At 33.6% G+C, this 25602-nt stretch overlaps 1 protein-coding gene across 8 annotated transcripts in view; it reads right to left on the reverse strand.

The window, feature by feature from the left end:
* Window positions 1-25602, reverse strand: part of ptprma (protein tyrosine phosphatase receptor type Ma) — a 331270-nt gene that overhangs the window by 37926 nt on the left and 267742 nt on the right. For 4 of the 8 annotated variants that reach the window (XM_056451136.1, XM_056451133.1, XM_056451132.1 and 1 more), the window contains 3 exons: window positions 23547-23621; window positions 21179-21205; window positions 14967-15160 (listed from right to left, as the gene is read on the reverse strand). In XM_056451136.1, coding sequence (XP_056307111.1) covers window positions 14967-15160; window positions 21179-21205; window positions 23547-23621 — 296 coding nt within the window. The remainder of the gene's footprint in view (window positions 1-14966; window positions 15161-21178; window positions 21206-23546; window positions 23622-25602) is intronic. The other 4 variants (XM_056451138.1, XM_056451137.1, XM_056451135.1 and 1 more) reach the window with 2 other exon arrangements.

A 25602-nucleotide genomic window follows, 5' to 3' on the forward strand; every position in this document is an offset into this window, starting at 1 on the left:
ATATATTGTTCGTTCATTCATTCATTCAATTTATTTATTTATTTATTTATTTATTTATTTATTCATTCATTCATTCATTCATTCATTCAATTATTTATTCATTCATTCATTCAATTTATTTATTTATTTATTTATTCATTCATTCATTCATTCATTCATTCATTCATTCAATTATTTATTCATTCATTCATTCAATTTATTTATTTATTTATTTATTCATTCATTCATTCATTCATTCATTCATTCATTCAATTATTTATTCATTCATTCATTCAATTTATTTATTTATTTATTTATTTATTTATTTATTCATTCATTCATTCATTCATTTATTTATTCATTTATTTACTCATTTATTTATTCATTCATTAATTCATTCATTCATTCATTCATTTATTCATTTATTTGTTTATTTATTTATTCATTTATTTTTGGAGTTTTCACCTTTAACCAGGAAAGTGTCGAGTATTGACAGGAAAGCATGGGGAGCAGAGAGAGGGGAAGGATCGGCACAGGATCACGAAGTGGGAATCGAACTCGAGTCGCCGCAAGCACCGGAGTGCATGTGTCAAGGCACTAACCACTACACCACTGGCATCGACCCCAAAAAAATAAAATAAAAATAATTAAATAATAATTGAATAAATAAACGTACAAATATATATATATAATAGTAAAATATAAACAGTATTACATTTCTGATGCCATGTGTAACGTGTTAATGTTGATCTCACCATGAAACATTATTTTCCACAATTTAATTGAGTATTAATTAATAGTAATAATATTAATATTGTAGTGAGAATATCATTAAGCACAGTAATACTGCTAATTTACAGTGTTGGGCAGTAGCGTCGCTTTAAGTAGTGATGCTACTAGCAGTTAGTTACTTTCTAAATTAAATAGCTTTTCAGTAGTGAAGCTATTATTTTAGTCAAGTGGCGCAGTAGCATCCACACACGCTACATTTACCGATCGCGGATCAATAAGTGGCGGCACCGACATTCACAGAGCTGTGAGGCCAGTGTCTAGCCGATGAAGGTAAATCCTTATGACGGCGAGAATGATGATTTCTTCCTGTTTGACGATGGTCAACAACAAACATTTTGGTGCGTTACTGCCACCTTTCCCTCTGGGGTGCGTTTGGCAAAACCCTCGTTAGCCAAATTAGGTCGCAAGTTCAGTTGTTACAAACATAGTTTGTTGATTTGCCGTTTCCCAAATCCGTCGCTCCAATGAACATTCGCAAACTGCGTCACAAACTTGAGCACTAGCAACTACACCTCTGGAGCTGTCATTAGAAACAGAGTTCCTGGCTGTGTTCTATTCCCACTTATTATAGTAAAAAGTATTAAGGTCATCTCTCTTAGGTGTAATTTGCTTTCAAACTATTTATACAGTTCAGTTTTAGCGATCTTCATGTTTACAATTGTGTTCCCTTCGCAGTGCACTTTGAAAACATTGATGTCATTTTGAACACAGCCTCATGGGCCAGATGGAATCTGCAGACGTTTTTTGCTATTTCTGCAGAGAACTTTGGTCAAAATCTGCGGATTTCTGCTGAATTATTTTGGCAGTATCATAACTCAAACCTTAATATATGAAATAAAAAATAATCTCTTTTAAACTTTTTATTTAATGTTTAAAATGCAAATCCAATTAGATTCACTTTATTTGGTAAACAAAGCAAGTCTCTCATATAATATCTCTACTAATGACAGAAAATATTACTGTACACACTGCATTGTGCTTAAATCAGATGAACATTTTCATATTAGTCAATAATTATGACTGTAATTAATTTAAAAACTGAATAAATATCAATTTACACACATTTACTCAAGTAAATAAACAGAATTAATGATGGGCTAAAAATCTGCAGAATTCTGCGCACGCAGACTCCGTGTGGGCCTAGCTAAAGGTAACCTATTATTTAAAAGCGGAATTTGTGTTACGTCTCCAAAGCGTGTGAAAACTAAAAGCATACGTTAAGCACCTTTTTATAAAATATATAGATAAAGATAAAATGATTCACCCTCCAGTGAAATAATAATTCATTTATAAATATTTCCTCAGTAATATTTAACAGAGAAAGCAAACATTTCACAGTATTTTTCATCTTGAGAAAGTGTTGTTTATTTATTTATGTAGCTATTTTTGGGCTGGAATACAAAAATATTAAAATATATATACAATTGAAGTCAGAATAAACAGCCCCCCCTGAATTATTAGCCACCCTGTTAATTTTTTTCCCCAATTTCTGTTTAACAGAGAGCAGATTTTTTCAACACATTTCTAATCATAATAGTGTTAATAACTCATCTCTAATAACTGATTTATTTTCTCTTTGTCATGATGACAGTAAATAATATTAGACTAGATATTCTTCAAGACACTTCTACACAGCTTATAGTGACATTTAAAGGCTTAACTAGGTTAACTAGGGTAACTAGGCAGGTTAGGGGAATTAGGCAAGTTATTGTATAACGACGGTTTGTTCTGTAGACTATCGGGGAAAAAAATAGCTTAAAGGGGCTAATAATATTGACCTTAAAATGCTTTAAAACAATTAAAAACTGCTTTTATTCTAGCCGAAATAAAACAAATAAGACTTTCTCCAGAAGAATAAATATTATCAGACATACTGTGAACATTTCCTGAATCTGTTCAACATCATTTGGGAAAAATCAAAGGGGGCTAATAATTCTGTCTTCTACTATATGTAAAAACTGCTGTGGTCAATATTATTAGCCCCCTTAAGAAATGATTATTTCTATTGTCTACAGCCAATGACTTGCCTAATTAACCTAGTTAAGCCTTTAAATGACACTTTCATCTCACAAAATATCTAGTCAAATATGTTGTTATCATGGCAAAGATAACAGAAATCAGTTATTAAATTATTAGTTATTAAAACTATTATGTTTAACAATGTGTTGAAAAAAAATCAACATGAGAAATATTTGAAAAAGAAAATGACAATTTTACAGGAGGGCAAATCAATTTAGCCTTCAACCGTATGATGCATAAAATATAATAAATATTGTTCAATGCATTTAATAAAAAAAATAGCATGCAATGCAGTGCTAAAACCCTTGCTTAATAATACACACTGGCTATGAGCATATTTAAAATACCTACTGCACTACCTCCCCACCTGTACTTTTAAAAGCTATTTATCTGAAGGCTAATATTATATTCACTGCTATAAAACGCATGCTTGGAGAGTTTAATTGGCTTCTCGCTCTGAGCGCAGGACTCGCATTGAATGAAATAAAAGCAGAATAACATCAGACGGCTGTTCCTCCTCAACACAAACTCATCAAACATTAATACAGCACGAGAAAAAGGCATTGCAATTACAGCTAATTATGAAAATAAACGTCAGCGCTGGCGTCTGAAGGCCAGTGGAGCGCCGGCTCGTTCTGCAGGTATAAATACAGCATTATCTGCAACACATCATCACACAATGGATATGATTGGCTGTGATTGAATATGAGGATGAAATAAAGCTTCATCTGCACAGAATCGGCTCCATCATCGTGTCTTTGTGGTTAATGGCTGATATTCAGCGCTTTAACACTCTGCTTTCTGACCAGCTTACAACAGCCTCCCATTAGCAGATCTGTGATTGAGGTTACAGGCTCTTATCAATTCAGGATACTGAGATATGAATGCAGTATTGTGGAATATAAATCAAGTCATGATATAAATTTTGTATTGTGAGATATAAATTTAGAATTACGAGAAGTAAATTCACTATTGCAATGTGTAAATTCAGTATTGCGAGATGTAAATTCAGTATTACAATACGTAAATTCAGTATTCTGAGATGAAAATGTAGTATTCTGACATGCAAATTCAATAATGCGAGATGTAAATTTAGTGTTGCCAGAAATTCAGTATTGTGAGATCTAAATTCATTTTTCTGAGATGTAAATTCAGCATTTTGAGATATAAATTCAATATTGTGATGTAAATTTAGTATTTTGAAATATAAATTCAGTATTGCAAGATGTAAATTCAGTATTGCAAGATGTAAATTCAGTATTGCGAGATGTAAATTCAGTATAGCAAGATGTAAATTCAGTATTGCAAGACGTAAATTCAGTATTGTGATATGTAAATTCAGTATTGCATTATCTAAATTCAGTATTGCGATATGTAAATTCAGTATTGCGAGATGTAAATTCAGTATTGCGAGATGCAAATTCAGTATTGTGAGATGTAAATTCAATATTGTGAGGTCTAAACTCAGTATTGGGAGATGTAAATTCAGTATTGTGAGATGTAAATTCAGTATTGTGAGATGTAAATTCAGTATTGTGAGGTCTAAATTCAGTATTGCGAGATGTAAATTCAGTATTGCATTATCTAAATTCAGTATTGCGAGATGTAAATTCAGTATTGCGAGATGTAAATTCAGTATTGCGAGATGTAAATTCAGTATTGCGAGATGTAAATTCAATATTGCCAGATGTAAATTCAGTATTTTGATATGTAAATTAAGTAATGCGAGATGTAAATTTAGTGTTGTTAGATAAATTCAGTAGCGTGAGATATAAATTCAGCATTGTGATATAAATTCAGTATTGAAATATGTACATTTATTGCAATATGTAAATTCAGTATTGCGAGATGTAAATTCAGTATTCTGAGATATAAAGTCAATATTGTGATGTAAATTCAGCATTGAAATATTTAAATTCAGTATTGCATTATGTAAATTCAGTTTTCTGAGATGTAAAATCATTATTTGAGCTCTAAACTCAGTATTGTGAGATCTAAATTCAGTGTTCTGAGATGTAATTTCAGCATTTTAAGATATAAATTCAATATTGTGATGTAAATTCAGTACTGAAATATGTAAATTCAGTATTGTGAGATGTAAATTCAGTATTGCAAGATGTAAATTCAATATTGCGAGATGTAAATTCAGCATTGCGAGATGTAAATTCAGCATTGCGAGATGTAAATTCAGCTTTGCGAGATGTAAATTCAGTATAGCGTGACGTAAATTCAGTATTGCGAGATGTAAATTCAGTTTTGCGAGATGTAAATTCAGTATTGCGAGATGTAAATTCAATATTGCGAGATGTAAATTCAGTATAGCGTGACGTAAATTCAGTATTGTGAGGTCTAAATTCAATATTGCGAGATGTAAATTCAGTATTGCGAGATGTAAATTCAATATTGCGAGATGTAAATTCAGTATAGCGAGATGTAAATTCAGTATTGCGAGATGTAAATTCAGTATAGCGTGACGTAAATTTAGTATTGCGAGATGTAAATTCAGTATAGCGTGACGTAAATTTAGTATTGCGAGATGTAAATTCAGTATTGCGAGATGTAAATTCAGTATTGCGAGATGTAAATTCAGTATAGCGTGACGTAAATTCAGTATTGCGAGATGTAAATTCAGTATTGCGAGATGTAAATTCAGTATTGCGAGATGTAAATTCAGTATAGCGTGACGTAAATTCAGTATTGCGAGATGTAAATTCAGTATTGCGAGATGTAAATTCAGTATTGCGAGATGTAAATTCAGTATTGCGAGATGCAAATTCAGTATAGCGTGACGTAAATTCAGTTTTGCGAGATGTAAATTCAGTTTTGCGAGATGTAAATTCAGTATAGTGTGACGTAAATTCAGTATAGCGAGATATAAATTCAGCATTGCGAGATGTAAATTCAGTATAGCGAGATATAAATTCAGTATTGCGAGATGTAAATTCAGTATTGCGAGATGTAAATTCAGCATTGTGAGATGTAAATTCAGTATTGCGAGATGTAAATTCAGTATTGCGAGATGTAAATTCAGTATTGCGAGATGCAAATTCAGTATTGCGTGACGTAAATTCAGTTTTGCGAGATGTAAATTCAGTATAGTGTGACGTAAATTCAGTATAGCGAGATATAAATTCAGCATTGTGAGATGTAAATTCAGTTTTGCGAGGTGTAAACTCAGTATAGCGTGACGTAAATTCAGTATAGCGAGATGTAAATTCAGCATTGTGAGATGTAAATTCAGTTTTGCGAGGTGTAAATTCAGTTTTGCGAGATGTAAATTCAGTATAGTGTGACGTAAATTCAGTATAGCGAGATATAAATTCAGCATTGTGAGATGTAAATTCAGTTTTGCGAGGTGTAAACTCAGCATTTTAAGATCGAAATTCAGCATTGCAATATAAGCTCAGTATTTTTAGACATACATTCAGTCTTTGTGTTTAACAGTTGATATTCAGTGCTTTAACACTCTATACTTTCTGACCAGCTTAAAATGGTCTTTGATTAGCAGATCTGTGATTGAGGTTACAGTCGACTAAGCCTCAGATTACAGTAAACTGTTTATCACTGAATGAATCATGTCTTGGGGAAAGAGGAGTCAGATTTAACCTGCAATGATCTTCAGTTTGTTGTAGTCCAGCAGCTGAAGACATTACAAAACTCACATCTACTTAAGTCTTATTTACCACTGTTATCCAAAAACTTGCCTAATTACCATAACTTGCCCAATTAACCTAGTTAAGCCTTTAAATGTCACTTTAAGCTGAATACTTGTGTCTTGAAGAATATCTAGTCAGATATAATGTGCTGTCATCATCAAATCTTCTGCTAAACCGTAATTTGGGACAAAATATAAAAGAACTCAAATGTAACATCTAGTAATTCTGACTTACATGCAACTGCACATGCAACCTCATAAATATCATGATTTGTTCATGCATCTAATGCGTTTGTTTGTATTTCCTCCCACCATCAAGAGCCATTAAGACCAATTTAATGCATGTTGACATTGCTGCTTTCTCATATGTGTTTTTTGCTGGTCTGAAATCTGCAGCAGCTTGTTATTCAGCGCCGCTGGTGTCTTTGGAGACGTCTGTCCTTTCATGTCGCATCAGTGACAGCGAGACGAGAAAAATAAATAAAAAACAGCGACTGACAAGCACCTTTCAGATAATGAGATGCGGGAGTCGGACGCGAGACCACAGCGGGGAAATAATGACAACTGAGTCAAACTAGTGGAGACGGGTGTCAGACGCAGGAGTTTACCGCATGTCAGCAGAAAAACACATACGCCGATATTTAAATATTCAGAGCGCAGACGCCTTCCAGAGTTTTTTACAAAGCCAAGATGTGTTAGTGAGTGCAGATTCTGTCAAACAAACATTGACAGTGTTTCCGGGAGGATGTGCGTGTTTATACTGGAGTGTAAACATGAGATGTTAAAACACACGCAGGAGGAACTTGAAGAAATAATTCACTGAAAGTTTAAATCCTCTTATAATTGGCTGATGTAAACTCAGTATTAAGAAATGTAAACTTGGTATAAACTTTAAGAAATGTAAATTTTGTATTGCTATATGTAAATTTGGTAGTGCAATATGTAAATTCAGTATTGCAATATGTAAATTCATTATTGCGAGATGTAAATTCAGCATTGCGAGATGTAAATTCAGCGTTGCGAGATGTAAATTCAGTATTGCCAGATGTATATTCAGTATTGAAATATGTAAATTCAGTATTACGAGATGCAAATTTAGCATTTTGAGATGTAAATTCAGTATTGCGAGACGTAAATTCAGTGCAAAATATAAATTTAGTATTGCAATATGTAAATTCAGAATTGCGAGATGTAAATTCAGTATTTCAGATATAAATTCAGTGTTGCCAGATGTAAATTCAGTATTGAAATATGTAAATTCAGTATTTTAGATTTAAATTCAGTACCACAAGATGTAAATTCAGTTTTGGCGAGATGTAAATTCTGTATTTCAATACTTAAAATTCAGTATTGCGAGATGTAAATTCAGTATTGCGAGATGTGAATTCAGTATAGCGAGATGTGAATTCAGTATAGCGAGATGTAAATTTAGTATTGCCAGATGTAAATTCAGTATTGCGAGATGTAAATTCAGTATTGCGAGATGTAAATTCAGTATAGCGAGATGTAAATTTAGTATTGCCAGATGTAAATTCAGTATTGCGAGATGTAAATTTAGTATTGCCAGATGTAAATTCAGTATAGCGAGATGTAAATTTAGTATTGCCAGATGTAAATTCAGTATTGCAATATGTAAATTCAGTATAGCGAGATGTAAATTCAGTATAGCGAGATGTAAATTCAGTATAGCGAGATGTAAATTTAGTATTGCCAGATGTAAATTCAGTATTGCAATATGTAAATTCAGTATTGCGAGATGTAAATTCAGTATTGCGAGATGTAAATTCAGTATAGCGAGATGTAAATTCAGTATAGCGAGATGCAAATTCTGTATTGCCAGATGTAAATTCAGCGTTGCGAGATGTAAATTCAGTATTGCCAGATGTAAATTCAGCATTGCGAGATGTAAATTCAGCATTGCGAGATGTAAATTCAGTATTGCCAGATGTATATTCAGTATTGAAATATGTAAATTCAGTATTACGAGATGCAAATTTAGCATTTTGAGATGTAAATTCAGTATTGCGAGACGTAAATTCAGTGCAAAATATAAATTTAGTATTGCAATATGTAAATTCAGAATTGCGAGATGTAAATTCAGTATTTCAGATATAAATTCAGAGTTGCCAGATGTAAATTCAGTATTGAAATATGTAAATTCAGTATTTTATATAAATTCAGTACCACAAGATGTAAATTCAGTTTTGTCGAGATGTAAATTCTCTATTTCAATACTTAAAATTCAGTGTTGCGAGATGTAAATTCAGTATTGCGAGATGTAAATTCAGTATAGCGAGATGTAAATTCAGTATTGTAATATGTAAATTCAGTATAGCGAGATGTAAATTCAGCATTTCAAGATGTAAATTCAGTATTGCAAAATGTAAATTCAGTATTGTAATATGTAAATTCAGTATAGCGAGATGTAAATTCAGTATTGTAATATGTAAATTCAGTATAGCGAGATGTAAATTCAGTATTGCGAGATGTAAATTCAGTATTGTAATATGTAAATTCAGTATTGTAATATGTAAATTCAGTATTGCGAGATGTAAATTCAGCATTGTAATATGTAAATTCGGTATTGTCATACTTAAATTCAGTACTATGAGATGTGAATTCAGTATTTTGAGCTACACATTGCAAGCTGGGAAATCTACCAATTCTGACCTTTTTCTAATTATATTTTTATGCAAATAATTACAAGTTTATCAAACACTAACTTTCATTTATGCTAAGATGCATTTAATACTGCATGCATTTCTGTTTATTAAATTAAGTGTTGTCACATTGTTCAACAATGCATATTTTACTGCCTATATATTTTAGCACAAGCGGCTTTAAGAGTTGCAGAAGCGAAACTGTAGAGAATAATAATGATCCTCAGACTTAGCTTGATGGAAAAATAATCTTTTGAAATATAAAAAATGTGGTGCTGAATAAATAAGCTTCACAGCAGACTGGAACGGACGGCGATGGAGAAATGGCTGATAGGAAGCTCCAGGCTGTTTCTGTCCCTTAAGGCCACACGCTGTGATTGGCCGAGCCTCAAAACCACAGCCAATCAGATGCATGACTGGAATCATGAGCTAAAACACTATGGCACAATTCTAGACGCTTGCAAAAAAAAATAAAAAATCGTGATTCCTCCAGAAACAATCCAACATGATAACACGAATCTTTCTCAAAGCCAAACCCGTTTGATCTGAGGATAAATACAGAAGCAGAAGGAGGTGAAATCACATCAAATCAGCAGAGTTCAGCAATGAAACTGATGGCCAATAACACACACAAGCGCTCGGAAAGATGTCAAAACAAGCATGAATAAAACAAGCATATACGCCGCGCTTAATAATGCATGTTCTAAGCTGCGGTTGTCAATTACCAGCTTCTCTTTATTGTTATGCATCCCAGCATGCTCGGCTGAAAACATGGAGGCATTTGTGGATGAATAACTGCAGAAATGAATGATTTACTTCAGAGAAACCCTGACGCTGACAGTATATGAGGGACAATAACACACTGTTAAACAAATATCTATAATCATGTTTTTACTTTTCCTTCTTTATTTGTGCTTTATAATTGCATTATGGGATGTTGAGCTGTCGTCTATCAACTTTTAACCTTGAAAAGTTAGCTAAAGTGACTTTTTATTGACATTTGTAATAGTTTGCAGTGCTATACTGTCTGCTGTGATATCGATGCTCAAACGATATATTGTGCAGCCCTAGTATAAATCCATATTGCATTACAGAAGTCAATTAAAAATAAAGGAGGTTTAAAAAACTCAGGTTTGAACATGTCCTGAAAAATAAATAAATGTATGTAATGCTTAAAAAAAAGAAATAAATATTAAGTAAACATACAGTCTGCTCTTAAAATTAAACATTTAATTTAAATGTAAATATTTTACAATGAATCAATTTTGTATTTTAGTTTCATTGGGTGTTTTACTTGAAGTTAATCATTAAATCACGCTAACATTTTTCTATAAAAACATCTAAAATCTGAAATATTTCATGGGAAATAAAATTATTTTAATTAAATTAATATGTTTATGTCTATTTAAAACATCTTGTATTGTATATAGCACACATATATACAGATGACTGGCCTTTTTTCTCTTTAAAAATAAATAAATAAAAGTAACAATAATAAATTAAACGTATAGAAAAATAAAAACACTCACTGACAGCATTACAAGTAACCCGGAATCATTATTTTAATAGAATTAATTAATTATACTTCTCTTAAATTATCTCAGCTTCAGAAATAAATACATTTTCAGTTTAGATATTTTTTTATTTATTATATATTTATTTATATGAAACAAAAACACTTTCTGCATACAATTTTGAAGACATTTAAATTTAAACTAAAAATAGTTTTGACATGTTCTGTTATGCATAAAATTACTTATTATAAATAACAAAAAGTAATAGTCATTTAAGTTTATTGTAATAATATTGCATAAATGATTATTATAATATACTGGTTTTAATTTATGTCTAAAGAAGGAAAGTGAAACTGATATTACAACAATGATCAACACACAACCCTCTGAGCTGCTGCTGTGCTGTGATTGGTGGATGTCTCTTTTAAGGCGGGGCTTATACAGCAGTGAGGGGGCGGAGACTAACAGGTTGATTATCAGCAACTAACAAACATCTGACAGATATCCAAAAAGACTGCTTACCTCGTTTATCTTTTCCAAAGTTAATGTATGGAAAAACGAGAAGCAAAAGGAAAGATAAGGGCATATTTTAGTGCGGGTCATCTCTGTTCAACATGGAGGAGAAACACAGTCAACATTCAGTCCTGAAACACTCTTTATCTATAATGAATCCAGCCCTCGGGCTGTGGCCGACCGCCTCAAATATTGATCATACAGCTGAGTGTGTGTGTGTGTGTGTGTGTGTGTGTGTGTGTGCTCTCAGTGCTCATCATGTGTTTGTGTGTGATTTACAGCTGATTCGGGACAGAAACGACACATCTGGAGCTGAAGATGATGAAGATGAGGTGAAAAATACTGCAAAAGAGATCAAGTGCTTTTCTCTGGTTTTACTGTATAAATGTTGAAATGAGCTTGAATCGAGATACATCCACTTCAGAAGACAAAATGACCTTAAGTTAGAGGGAAAAAAGCTAAAATTGACTAATTTCATGTAAATAATCATAATCTAATCAAAATTTTAATAATCAAAATTTATTTATTTAATCAAAAATACTTGATTTATGAATTAATAAAAATTATACGTGTAAGAAACTGTTAGAATATATATATATATATATATATATATATATATATATATATATATATATATATATATTGTATTTATATACATATTAGATAAAATATATTTTATATTTATACACTACCAGACCAAAAGTCTTGTAGCCAATCCAAGATTTAGGAACAGCCAATAATAACTGGACTTCTAGTTGATGATTGGGTATCAGAAGTGTCTTATATGAAAGGTAAAGGCCTCTAGATGAGGCTTATTTGAGCACAATATAATCTGATCATGTCTTGATGTTGACTGATTTGATTAGGACAGTAAGGTCTGACTCTGCTTAGACTAAAGTCTGCTCACTGAACCTTCAATAATGTCCAGTATAGAATATGTGCTCATGCTGCAGTGGAAACAGAATGAATATTGTGTCTGACTCCATCATGAGCTTGGAGGACTGCATCCATACATCTCTGACATGACTCAAATCACTGATTAATAAAGTCATCTGGAATGGTGAAGAAAGCCTTCTTGCAGGACTCCCAGAGTTCATCAAGAGTCTTTGTGTTCATCTTCAACGCCTCCTCCTTCATCTTACCCCAGACGTGCTCAATAATGTTCATGTCTGGTGACTGGGCTGGCCAATCCTGGAGCACATTTGCTTTCAGGAGCTTTGATGTGGAGGCTGAAGTATGAGAAGGAGTGCTATCCTGCTGGAGAATTTGCCCTCTCCTGTGGTTTGTAATGTAATGGGCAGCACAGATGTCTTGATACCTCAGGCTGTTGATGTTGATCATCCACTCTGCAGATCTCTCGCACGCCCCCATACTGAATGTAACCCCAAACCATGATGTCTCCTTCACCAAACTTGACTGATTTCTGTGAGAATCTTGGCTCCATGTGGGTTCCAGTAGGTCTTCTGCAGTATTTGTGAAGATTGGGAAAATCCACCTTCTGATTTTCCTTCCTTCTTTTCCAAATGATCAACTAGAAGTCAAGTTATTATCTGCTGCTCTCACAACTGAGATTGACCACAAGACATTTGTCAGGAGTAATTTAAATAAATAAACATACAAATATATCTAATTAAGTTCTATATCTACTAATGGTGTAAGAAAATGTAATGCAGTTTTCCTTTTGAAATACACGATCTTTTTTTCAAATGTTGATTGCAAATATTTTTCTTGTTAATTAACTCAACAGCTTAATCGAGTTTCTTTTCTTAAAATATCTCTGCTTGTGAAATAAATTAACTTCCAGTTTATTTATTAATTTATATAAACAAACACATTTTTAATGCTTAAAACTCTCGAGTAAGAAATGTTTTATTTATGTTTTAATGTTTATTTAATTTATTTATTGACATGTTTTGTTGCTGTGTTATGCATATTAATACTTACTTTCCTAAAAACAAGACCTGATATCTCAGGATATTTTTAATCTCCACTAAATGTATCTTGGTTTAAGTACACTTAGATATTTACATAAGAAATCCATCAAAACACTCTCCTCATCTTTTATTTGCAGTAAACATGAGAATAGTTCATCCACAAATCCACCATGTCATTCACTTTCATGTCATTTTAAACCCACGTTTTTCTCCTCGTCAAAAATGAAATGAGATGCAAATATAAGCCTCATTTAGCTGTTGATAAACCGAAGCGTGATCATTCTACCAAGCATCTCCTTTAGTGTTTCAGCTCAAATGTAAAATCAAAATAAATCTGGAGTGACATGATGATGATTGAATGATTGTTTGTGGTTAAATTATTCGCAAGCTAAAAAAGCAACATGAAACCTCATGCAGCGATGCATGAACCCGACACTGGTGACGTACACAAGTGTAAAGGCCTGTTCACATCAAGCAGGACCACTATAAAAATAAGGATAAAGCAACACAATCTCATGGCAATTCGTAACTTTTTGATTCAGTGGCTTATTCGTACGATCTAATTCGTACAATTTAGTACGATTTGCTCATCCCCCAATGACGATTGCGTTTAGGGGTGGGGTTAGGTGCCACGCCGCCTTTTTAAAATCGTACAATTTCATACGACTGAACTCGTACAAATTAGTACGAATTAAACTACTAAACTGACATAACGTAAAATACTTATGTTTTCTCATGAGATCAGGCTGGATAAAGATACAGTTATAAAAATGGTTGACAGTGTTAAAGAATAGCAGAGCTCACGGCACAACTACAGTGATAAACATACAGAGGAATAATATATCGTCACTTTCAGAAGGATTTTTCCCAGCTGATGAAGGATAAAACACTGACAGCCAGAATATAACCAGTTAAAAGCAGAATCTACAATTAAAATGCTCATTATCAGTCGTTCGTCTGTGTGGACACAAATATATTGATCCTCATATTTAATCGTGTTTGGTGTGAACAGGCTTTAAGTACAGCAGGGAAAATAAGTATTGAATATGTCTCAATTTTTCTCAGAAAACATATTTCTAAAGGTGCTGATGACTTGAAATGTTCACCAGATGTTGATAACAACCAAAGAAATCCAAATATGCGAGAAAACAAATCTAGTTAGTTTACAAATCAAGTTCGGTGTAATAAAATGAAATGACGCAGGGAAAAAGTATTGAACACATGAAGGAAGGGAGGTGTAGAAAGGCATGGAAAGCCCAGACAGCAGCTGAAACCTCTCAGTGGTTCTTCAGCAACCCTCTGCCCCTCCTCAGTGTAAATGAATATCAGTCCAACATCTACATTAGCTACCATTTTAGCAAGACAATGATGCAAAAACACAGCCAAGGAAGCTCTCGGATGCTTTCATAGAAAGAAAATCAAGCTGTAGAATGGCCCAGCCAATCACCTGACCCGAATCCAATATAAAATACAAGGTAAAGCTCAGATTTGATAGACGAGACTCACAGAACCATCAAGATTTTGACACTCTGTTAAAGTCTGTGAGAAACTCACACCTGAGCAATCCATGAGACTTCAATCTCCATATGAGAGGCGTCTTTAAGCTGCCAGCATAAAAAAAGCCTTTAAATAAAGTGTTCAGTAGTTCAGCGCTTTCTCCTTCTGTCATTTCATTTTTATTACACACAACTCATATTTCAGATTTGTTTGTTTTGTTTTATTTTTATGTTGATATTGTTTGAGTTTCTACCAAAATCTGCTTCAATCCCATGTCAGCAGCTCCTTTAGAAATATTATTCCCAGGAAAAAAACACGACAAATTCAACACTTATTTCCCCCATATGCAGACGCAGTGTGTGTGTGTGTGTGTGTGTGAGTGAATAAATGTTTATATCCGCACCTCGTACTCCTCCTTGAAGCCGTATCCCTCCGCACACTTCATCTGTGTGATGTGCTGCAGCAGATCTGCCACCCGGATGGCCGGATGGAGCTGACCCGTCTGATACGGGACATCCAGTGCCTCTCGCTTTTTATAGGAGTGTGTGTGGGACTGGACCAGACTGCTGGTTTCACTGGTCATGGTGTGGTTCTCATCTGATGGAGAAAAAACACACGCAAATGCTCAGAAAACACACATCAGAGTCACATTCTCACATAGAAACACTCAATTCAGACTGATGCTGATGCTTATGACTGGGTTTCTTTGGTTTTCAGGACAAACATTTAAACATTCAGAAATCAAGATATATTTATTGGAGAAGTAGAAGTTTTCAGATGCGTAACAGTCTGAAGTCTAGTGCAAGTAGGTAATGCATATTTATATAGCGCATTTATTTTCTTTGTTTTACAGTATCAGTCAATATATTGTATACATTTCAAATATTCTATATTCTGTAATATTTGAAGACATATATAGATGGTGGTCACAGTGGCTCAGTGGTTTGCCTCACAGCTAGAAGGTCGCTGGTTTGAATCTTGGCTGGGTTTGAGTTTGCATGTTCTCCCCGTGTTGGTGTGGGTTTCCTCCGGGTGCTCCGGTTTCCCCCACAGTCCAAACACATGCGCTACAGGGGAATTGATGAGCTAAATTGGCCGTAGTGTATGAGTGTGTGTGAATGAGTGTGTATGGGTGTTTCTTAGTACTGGGTTGCGGCTGGAAGGGCATCCACTGTGTAATACATATGCTGGAATAGTTAGTGGTTCATTCCGCTGTGGCGACCCCTGATCAATAAAGGGACTAAGCCGATGGAAAATGAATGAATAAATTTCTACATAGATATTACTTTTTATTTACTGTTATTTTACTTTTTAGTAAAACTAAATGAAAACTGGATCTATTTCATTTTAATATGTAATAATTTTAATATAAAATGTAGAATAAATTGAATATGTAATAATTAAATGTACATTAATATGTATAAATTTAATCTATAAATTCTATAAAAAATAAAATGATTTAACGTGCATAAATATTCATAAAATTTAAATAATTGCATGCGTATGAATATGCCTGCGTATAAAATAAAAATGTATTTACTTTATTATTTTCATACAGCTTTCATACAAATAGTTTTAAATGTATATAATGTCTAAAACAGTATACAATGAAAATAATTGTGTCTATAAATATCCATATGTAGAATATATATTTTAAATTAAATACTTTTTTATTTTATATCCTTTCTATTACAAAAAATATATAAATACAATCAATTCATGTATAAAGTTTTAAATATAAATGCATCAAACATGTATACAGTATATAATTTTTTATACAATGTATTAACATGTTATGTTTTATGAATATACATTTATATATAGTTATTTTTGTATGTATGGTTCACTATTAGCCTAACATTTACTTTAAATAAATTATTAAAATAATTATTAGTACCAAAACACACTTTCAGCCAATCAGCAGTAAGGGGTGCGAATATATCAAAAAGAGGCGGAGCCTGTTGGGCTATGTGTTTAATTTAATGCTTTCAAATAACACTTATCTAAAAAACAGCTTAGTGCACCTTTAATAACCCTGGAATAATAATCAACCAGAAAAACATGTCGGGTAAGTTAAAAAATATACATTATTTTTTACACAGTTGCAGATTTAAAAGAATTTGTTTTAAAGATATGGCATGGTGGCTCAGTGGTTAGCACTGTGGCCTCACAGGAAGAAGGTCACTGGTTCGAATCCTGGCTGGGCCAGTTGGTGTTTCTGTGTGGAGATTGCATGTTCTCCCCGTGGTGGCGTGCGCTACGGGTAATTGATGATTTTGAAAATTCATTTGAAATTGGCCGTAGTGTATGAGTGTGTGTGTGTGTGTGTGAGTGTGAATGAGTGTGTATGGGTGTTTCCCAGTACTGGGTTGCAGCTGGAAACACATCCGCTGCATAAAACATATGCTGGAATAGTTGGCGGTTCATTCTGCTGTGGCGACCCCAGATTAATAAAGGGACTAAGCCGAAAAGAAAATGAATGAATGAATAAATAAAGAATGTTTGACATATGTAATTTGAAAAAATAATGATAATTTTTCTTTATTTTTCTAATGATAATTAAATCTTTTCTATTTTTATTTGTTTGAGAAAGTTTTATTATTAATTATTTATTATAATTATTGATTTGGGATTTTTTTAAAGTTATTATTTTTTCGCATTTCATTAATTAATGATTCATTAATTAGCCGTTTATCTTCTCATCAAAACATATCTTGATTTGTACATTTGTAATGCAAAACAAAAACCAAAACACAATCACATCAGCAATAAAAACCAGTCACAAAAAATAGACTGAATTTATGCACAAAAAAACAACAACAAATATCTGCCCACGGGGTCGCTAACGACTCCCAAAACCAGACGTTTGCTGTACGATTTCCAGCATAAACTCAGTGGGTTTAATAGAATCACATGTTGATTTTGTAAAGGAAAGCATCAGAGCGGGAGCTGATGGACATGAGGAGATGAAGAGCACAGGAACACACACACACACACACACACACACACACACACACACACTAATAATGACGCTAATAATCCCACATGTGCATCAACAGAAAACATCCACACAAAAGCCTCTGCGCTGGTCAGCTAGCTAAAGACCCGGCCGTCCGGCGTGAAATGAAGAGATGCAGTGAGTGAGATGATGAACGAGAGAGAGAGAGCCATGCTGGAGGAAAAGAGAGAGAAAGAGAGAGAGAGAGAGACGCCGCATGGACACTTACCATTAATGGGCACTTTTATAGAGGATACGTAACAGGTTAAACGTCAAGAAAGAAAACAGAAGAGAGAGGAAAAAGAAAGGGTGTAAGCAACAAGATAGTTGAAGCAGAGCAGCTACACATGAAGTCCAGAGACTGTCTATCTGTCTGTCTGTCTGAGGCTCGTTCACTAGACATTACACACTAGCTAGGGGAGCCATAATACACCACAGGTCAATCGGTGATTAGTCTGTGGGTCAATTCTGAATGAGGAATCAACCGTGGTGGGTTTCGACAGCTTGTGTTAAAATTTTTATTCTTGATTTGGTAGTTTTATTAACATTTCAAAGTTCTAAATCAACTCGAGTAAATCTGCTAAAGGTTGTAGCTTTTTTTAATTGTTATTTTAAAGTTTGACATTAAAACAACTTGTATAAATCTGTTAATGTTGTGCTTTTAAAAATATATATTCTTAAGGTCGACTTATTAAACAATGTAGATAAATCTGCTAAATATTGTAGCTTTTTAAATGTTATTACAAAGTTCAACATATTAAAACAACTCGAGTAAATCTGCTAAAGGTTGTAGCTTTTTTTAATTGTTATTTTAAAGTTTGACATTAAAACAACTTGTATAAATCTGTTAATGTTGTGCTTTTAAAAATATATATTCTTAAGGTCGACTTAATAAACAATGTAGATAAATCAGCTAAACATTGTAGCTTTTTTTTGTGTTATTTCAAAGTTTAATGCATTTAAACAACTAATGTAAATCTGCTAAATATTGTAGCTTTTTAAAAAAATGTTATTACAAAGTTCAACATATTAAAACAACTCGAGTAAATCTGCTAAAGGTTGTAGCTTTTTTAATTGTTATTTTACAGCTCGACATAATAAAATGACTTGCGTAAATCTGCTAAATATTGTAGCTTTTTTTAGCGTTATTTCTAAGTTCTATACATTTAAACAACTTTAAACAAATCTGCAAAATGTTGTGAGTTAAAAAAAAAAAAAAAAAAAAAAAAAAAAAAAAAATATATATATATATATATATATATATATATATACACACACACACACACATTTATTTATAATATTTTTTTGATGGTCGACTTAATAAACAATGTAGATGAATCAGCTAAATATTGTAGCTTTTTTGCGTTATTTCAAAGTTCAATACATTTAAAACAACTAACGTAAATCTGCTAAAGGTTGTAGCTTTTTTATTGTTATTTCAAAGCTCGACATTAAAACGACTTACATAAATCTGCTAAATGTTGTGACTTAAAAAAAAATAATAATTAAAAAAATAAATAAATGAAAAATATATATATATATTTATTTATTATTATTTTAAGGTCGACTTAATAAACAATGTAGATAAATCTGCTAAATATTGTAGCTTGTTTTAGCATTATTTCAAAGTTCAATACATTAAAACAACTTGCATAAATCTCCTAAATGTTGTCACTTAAATATATATATATATATTTATTTATTATTATTTTAAGGTCGACTTAAACAATGTAGATAAATCTGTTAAATATTGGAGCTTTTTAATGTTGTTTCAACACATTTAAACAAATAATGTAAATCTGCTAAATGTTGCCGCTTTTAAAAGAAATGTTATTTTGAAGTTTAACATATTAAAACAACTTACGTAATTCTGCTAAATGTTGTGGCTTTTTTACATTATTGCAAATTTCAATACAATTCATTAATGTAAATCTGCTAAATGTTGTAGCTTCTTAAAAATGTTATTTCAAAGTTGTTTTGTTCCATGCATTAAAACAACTTGCGTAAATCTGCTAAATGTTGTAGCTTTAAAAAAATATGCAAAAGGTCGACTTATTGAACAATGTAGATAAATCAGCTAAATATTGTAGCTTTTAAACGTTATTACAAAGTTCAATGCATTTAAACAATTAATGTAAGTCAGCTAAATGTTGTAGCTGAAAAACAATATTTCAAAGTTCAACATATTAAAACAACTTACCTAAATCTGCTAAATGTTGAAGCTTTTAAAAATATATATATATATTTTAAAGGACGATTTATTAAGCAACTTACGTAAATCTGCTAAATGTTGCATTTTAAAAAAAAAATTATTTCAAAGTCCGATATGTTAAAACATCATATGGAAATCTGCTAAATATTGAAGCTTTCTTTAATTATATTGATAATAACATAATAGTAAAATAATAAAGTGCATCCTGAAGTAAGAATATGCAGTTAATCTCATTTATTATTGTGGTGTACCCACAAAACAGAGGTGAAAACATTCATATGCATATATCTCTGCAAGAAGTAAACATATTTAAATATTGAGCTGATTGAACCACTTTAAATCATCATAATAGCCATAATCATGACCAAATTAATTCTGATTTATTCTTGCGTATGTTCCCTTTTAGGTGGTTTAAGGTTTTTACTCAAATTTTAAAGTGGACCTATTATGCCCAGTTTTACATGTTGTAAAATGCGTCTCTGCTGTGTCCAGAGTGTGTATTGTGAAGTATGAGCTGAAAATAACACACAGATAATGTTTTCTAACTCTCTGAAGCTCACCGCTTATAGGCTTTGATCCTAATTGTGGTGTTTTTGTCACTGTCGCTTTAAATTTAAATGAGATTTTCAGAAGAGGGCGGAGCTACAAATGCATATGCATAAGCAAAGCGACGGATGTAAAACAGCAGTGTGTGTGTTGTCAGTGCTGGTCAGGTGTGCGTGTGTGTTCATGCTTCTGTCAGTCTATGTCGCTCCTGTCGCTGTTCATCTAAAACTCCACATCTATAATCCTCTTAGTCTATGCTGACATTATCTTCAGCAGCTCAAACACTCTAATGGCTAATGGACAGACGGCTGCTTCTCACTCAGGGCTGCTGTTTATGCTAATGAGGGAGAGATGATGGGCACTAGTGGGCGGGGCTTTCCCCCTGTGATGACACGCACAATCAAAATGTTTCTTTTATCAAGTCTGCTTATGAAACACAGAATTAATACATGCCTACAATTGGAGGCTGATTATATTCACACAACTGTGTTTAAACCCCTAATAATAGTGCATAATAGGTCCCCTTTAATAAATCAGACTAATTAGTGTGTGTTTTAGTGTGTGTGTGTGTGCCACAGTGTCACTCCGCCCTCATCCGGTCCACATTTTCTGTCCATGCACATGAGAGGTCAGACACATACGTGACGTCACACGCACGACACGCAATGCGGATGGGATGGGGTGAAGCCTCGGCTCGGCGCGGGCAGGAATATAAACCATAAACCCTCACGTCTCACACACACACGAAAAAAAGCAGGCAGGTATGAATGTGAGGAAGCGTCAGATCTGCTTGCTGTCTGTCTCTGGTCAACACAAACACACACCGTCATGTCAAAACACACACACACAACGTTCTCACCTAGGATGGCCGTCGGCACGAAGGGATCTGCTCACGGGCCGAGAGAGAAGCAAAAGGCGATCGCAGAAGAGAGAAAACAGGCTTTTTTTAGTATACCACAACTAAAAACATGACACAAAAGTAACTGTAGATGGCGCCAAACACATTAGTCAAACACATGATTATATATTTTATTAATACAGATGACATCAGAACTAAATATAAAACTAAATAGTGACGTGTTCACAAAAATGACAACTAAAAATGTGTCTAATTAATAGGCAAGAAACATTTTCGATAACTGAAATGAAATGGTTAAAATATACGATAAATTAAAAACTGAAACTAAATTACAGTCACTGAAAAACGAACTCAAATCAAATACAATAAGCAAACAATAACAAGCTAATAACTAATAATAATAATAAATAATTTATTAATCACTCATTCAATCTGTGGTGTATAATCTGACCTGTTTAAGTGTTTAAGTATACTATGTAACAGTAGATGGCGCCAAACATAGTCAAAGGCCTGATTATATATACAAACATTTTTAAATACAGATGACATCAAAATTAAAGCTTAAAATTAATATATTAATCTAAACAGTGATATGTTCACAAAGTGATGTGTTCACACGACAACTAAAAATTATTATAGTAATTTTAAGTTGTAAAATTGTAAATATTAAGTAATTTTTTCGATAATTGAAATTAAATATTAAAAATTCACATTAAATTATAAACTGAACCTAAACAACAGTCAGCGAAAAAAGAACTGAAATTAAATAATAATTAGCTTAAAAATCTGTGGTGTATAATCTGACCTGCTACTATTTACAGAAATAACAGTAGATGGCGCCAAACACAGTCAAACGGCTGATTATATAAACATATTTTAATACAGATGACGTCAAAATTAAAAACTGAAAATGAGTAATGTGTTCACAAAGCGAAACTAAAACTAAATCTATTGGCCAAAAAACATTTCCATAACTTTATTTAACAAAATTAACGCTAAATTAAAAGCTGAAGCTAAACAACAGTCACTGAAAAACCAACTGCAATCATGTAATAATTAGCTTAAAAATTTATTTAATAATTAAACAGTCATTCTGTGGTGTATAATCTGACCTGCTGCTGTTTATAGAAATAACAGTAGATGGCGCCAAACACACCAGTCAAACGGCTGATTATAAAAACATATTTTAATACAGATGACGTCAAAATTAAAAACTGAAAATGAGTAATGTGTTCACAAAGCGAAACTAAAACTATTGGCCAAAAAACCTTTTCGATAACTTAATTTATTTAACGAAATTAACGCTAAATTAAAATCTGAAGCTAAACAACAGTCACTGAAAAACCAACTGCAATCAAATAATAATTAGCTTAAAAATGTATTAATTAATCACGCACTAATTCTGTGGTGTATAATCTGACCTGCTGCTGTTTAGGAAAATAACAGTAGATGGCGCCAAACACATCACTCGTGATTGATTATATATACTGTTGTGCTTGTGGTTATATATACAAACTTTAATACAGATGAGATCAAAATTAAAACTGAAAATTAATATATTAATGTAATGCGCATTTATATAGCGCATTTACCATGTATGGCCATACACCCAAAGTGCTTCACAATCATGAGGAGGGTCTCTCCACTCCACCACTAGTGTGCGGCTCCGCCTGGATGATGCTACGGTAGTCACAGGACAACAGTGCCAGTGCGCTCACCACACACCAGCTATTGATGGAGTGGAGAGACAGTAGAGCCAATTCTGTGGATGGGGATAATTGGCAAGGACACCGGGGTCTCACCCATGGGATTTTAAATGAGCACAGAGAGTCAGGACCTCAGTTAATTGTCTCATCTGAAAGACAGTGCTCACTGACAGTATAGTGTCCCCTTGACTATACTGGGGCATTAGGACTCACACTGACTGCAGGTTGAGCGCCCCCTGCTGGCCTCACTAACACCACTTTCAACAGAAACCTAGTTTTCCCATGTGGTCTCCCATTCAGACACTGAGCAGGCTCAGCCCTGCTCAGCTTCAGTGAGGAACCACTCTTGGGCTGCAGGGTGAAATGGCTGTGGCACTATTAAACTAAATGGCAATGTGTTAACAAAAACAACTAAACTAAAACTAAGAAAACAAAACTGAAATGTAAAAATAGAGAATAAAATGAAAGCTCATTTAAAAATGCTAAACTATGATATCTGTACAGTCCACAGTGTTATATTGTAGAATAGTGCTGCATGCAGGTTAAACACACATCTAGAAGTATAATGTGCTTTATCATTTCTCAAGGTTTCAGTCTTTGCAGAGTAAAGCGACAGGCATGCAGAAGAGCTCACACTCATGCAAGGTAAAGGTGTGTTTTACCTGGGTAATAGGAGTTTGGCACGGCGGTGCTCAGTGTGTTAGTCTTCAGCGTAAAGGAGGACGGAGACGACACCGCTTTACAACACAACAGCAGGAAAACAAGCAGGCAAGAATAAAGAGCACAATTCAGTCAATTCAGTCAACACACACACACACACACACACACACACACACACACACACACACACACACACACACACACACACACACACACACACACACACACACACACACACACACACACACACACACACACACACACACACACACACACACACACACACACACACACACACACATGCACACAATCAAACACCTCTCTGTGCACACATATCTTCATTCTGATGGTCATTTTGATCATTTTTTGCTATTTTATAGTCTTTATATTTGATATTTGTAATTTTATTTTGGTTAATGTTTACTTCAGGTAAACTCATTTGTAATATTTCAATAATATAATAACACATCAAACACTATTACATAAAAATATATATCAAATAACATTTTCTCCTTTATGTAGATATGATGTTATGTACTTAAACTAAAGAGAAACACTAAACTAAACTGTTTACAGACATTTTTCTTGGAACGCAAAATTACCCATTATGCTTTGCATGTGTGTGCAAGGAGAATGCTAAGAACTTCCGGTCGTCAGCTGATGTGTGTAAACAGTCACATTTGGACAGCTTTGAAACTTATTTAATCTATTTTTAATCTTTTTGTTAAATAAATGTATATTATTTTACCTGCATTTATCATCTTTAAACTGATACTGTTGTTGATCAGCGCCACCTCCTGGACTGATCCTTAAATAAATGTGATCTAACGGGATGGAAAACATCAGCTGTGAGGTATTTTCTCCTCGTTGTCAGACGGCATCTCCTGGGGCCTCATGTATCAACACTGCGTACGCCAGGTTTCACGCTCACGTTTGGATTTAATAACGATGAAATGAACGTGAGAATGTGCGTTGGTCATAACTTTATATCTGGCGTACGTGTGTTTCTTGTGTGTGTTTGTTTTATTTCCATTGGCGACTCCTAGAGGCAGTTGTGTTAAATCGCACACTACAAAGTATCTTTGAGCCGTGCAATGGCAGCTGAATGGGACGGGATCATCCGCATGTCTAGCAGGTATGTAAGGTTTCCAAACCATGCAGTTGACCAGCCAATCATTAAAGCGCAATTTGCAGCAATCGCCGGTTTTCCCAATGGAATCAGAGCGATCGACTACACACGCACATTGGAATAAAGGCGCCATCTGAAGATGAATTTGCATACGTGAATCAGAAACATTTCCATTTAATAAATGTGCAAATAATATGTGACGCTCAAATGCGCTTAACACAATACACACACTTATTAATGATTCCTACTTGTCTTCCTCGTGATGAAGAGTAGGCAAAATCTGATATGTAGTGGGGGGGGAAAATGAGTTCATCAGACGTTGGATTCGAACTGAGTTCATGATTGAACATGTCAAAACATGATGCCATGCGCTTGCATGCAAATCCGCTCTCTTTAGTTATTTTATCTCTGTCAATCAAACGGGACACTACAAAATTTTACACCTTTACATCGCACTATTTTAATTCCTTCACAGTCCGATGTTCAGACCCCACTGCGTTAACCGCGTCAGCTAAACTCTCCCACTCTATTTTTTTTCTTATGTTATTAATTCTGGAGGACAAACTTGTAAATAACACCGTTTATCTCCGGTCTACCTCCAACAGGAGCACCTCCAATTCACATTCTGTTCAGTTTCTCTTGCTTTTGCCGTTGCTTTTTCGTTTGGTTTTGTCAAATGTAGAGTCAGTACCATATCTATTAGGGGGAGGAGTCAGGAAGGGGTTTTGTGCTCGTGCACGTGCACCCAGTTTCGTTAATTCGGATTTACAAAGAGAATATGTGTGGGATTCAGCGTACGCACGGTTTCATACATCTGAATTATTTACTGTGTACGCACATTTACAGCTTTGTCCGTACACAATGTTTTAGTATGAATTCAAGACTTCGTACATGAGGCCCCTGATGTTTAAATAAAGCCTCGTCATGGC

Source organism: Danio aesculapii, chromosome 24 (assembly GCF_903798145.1).
Source record: "Danio aesculapii chromosome 24, fDanAes4.1, whole genome shotgun sequence".
NCBI lineage: Eukaryota > Metazoa > Chordata > Actinopteri > Cypriniformes > Danionidae > Danio > Danio aesculapii.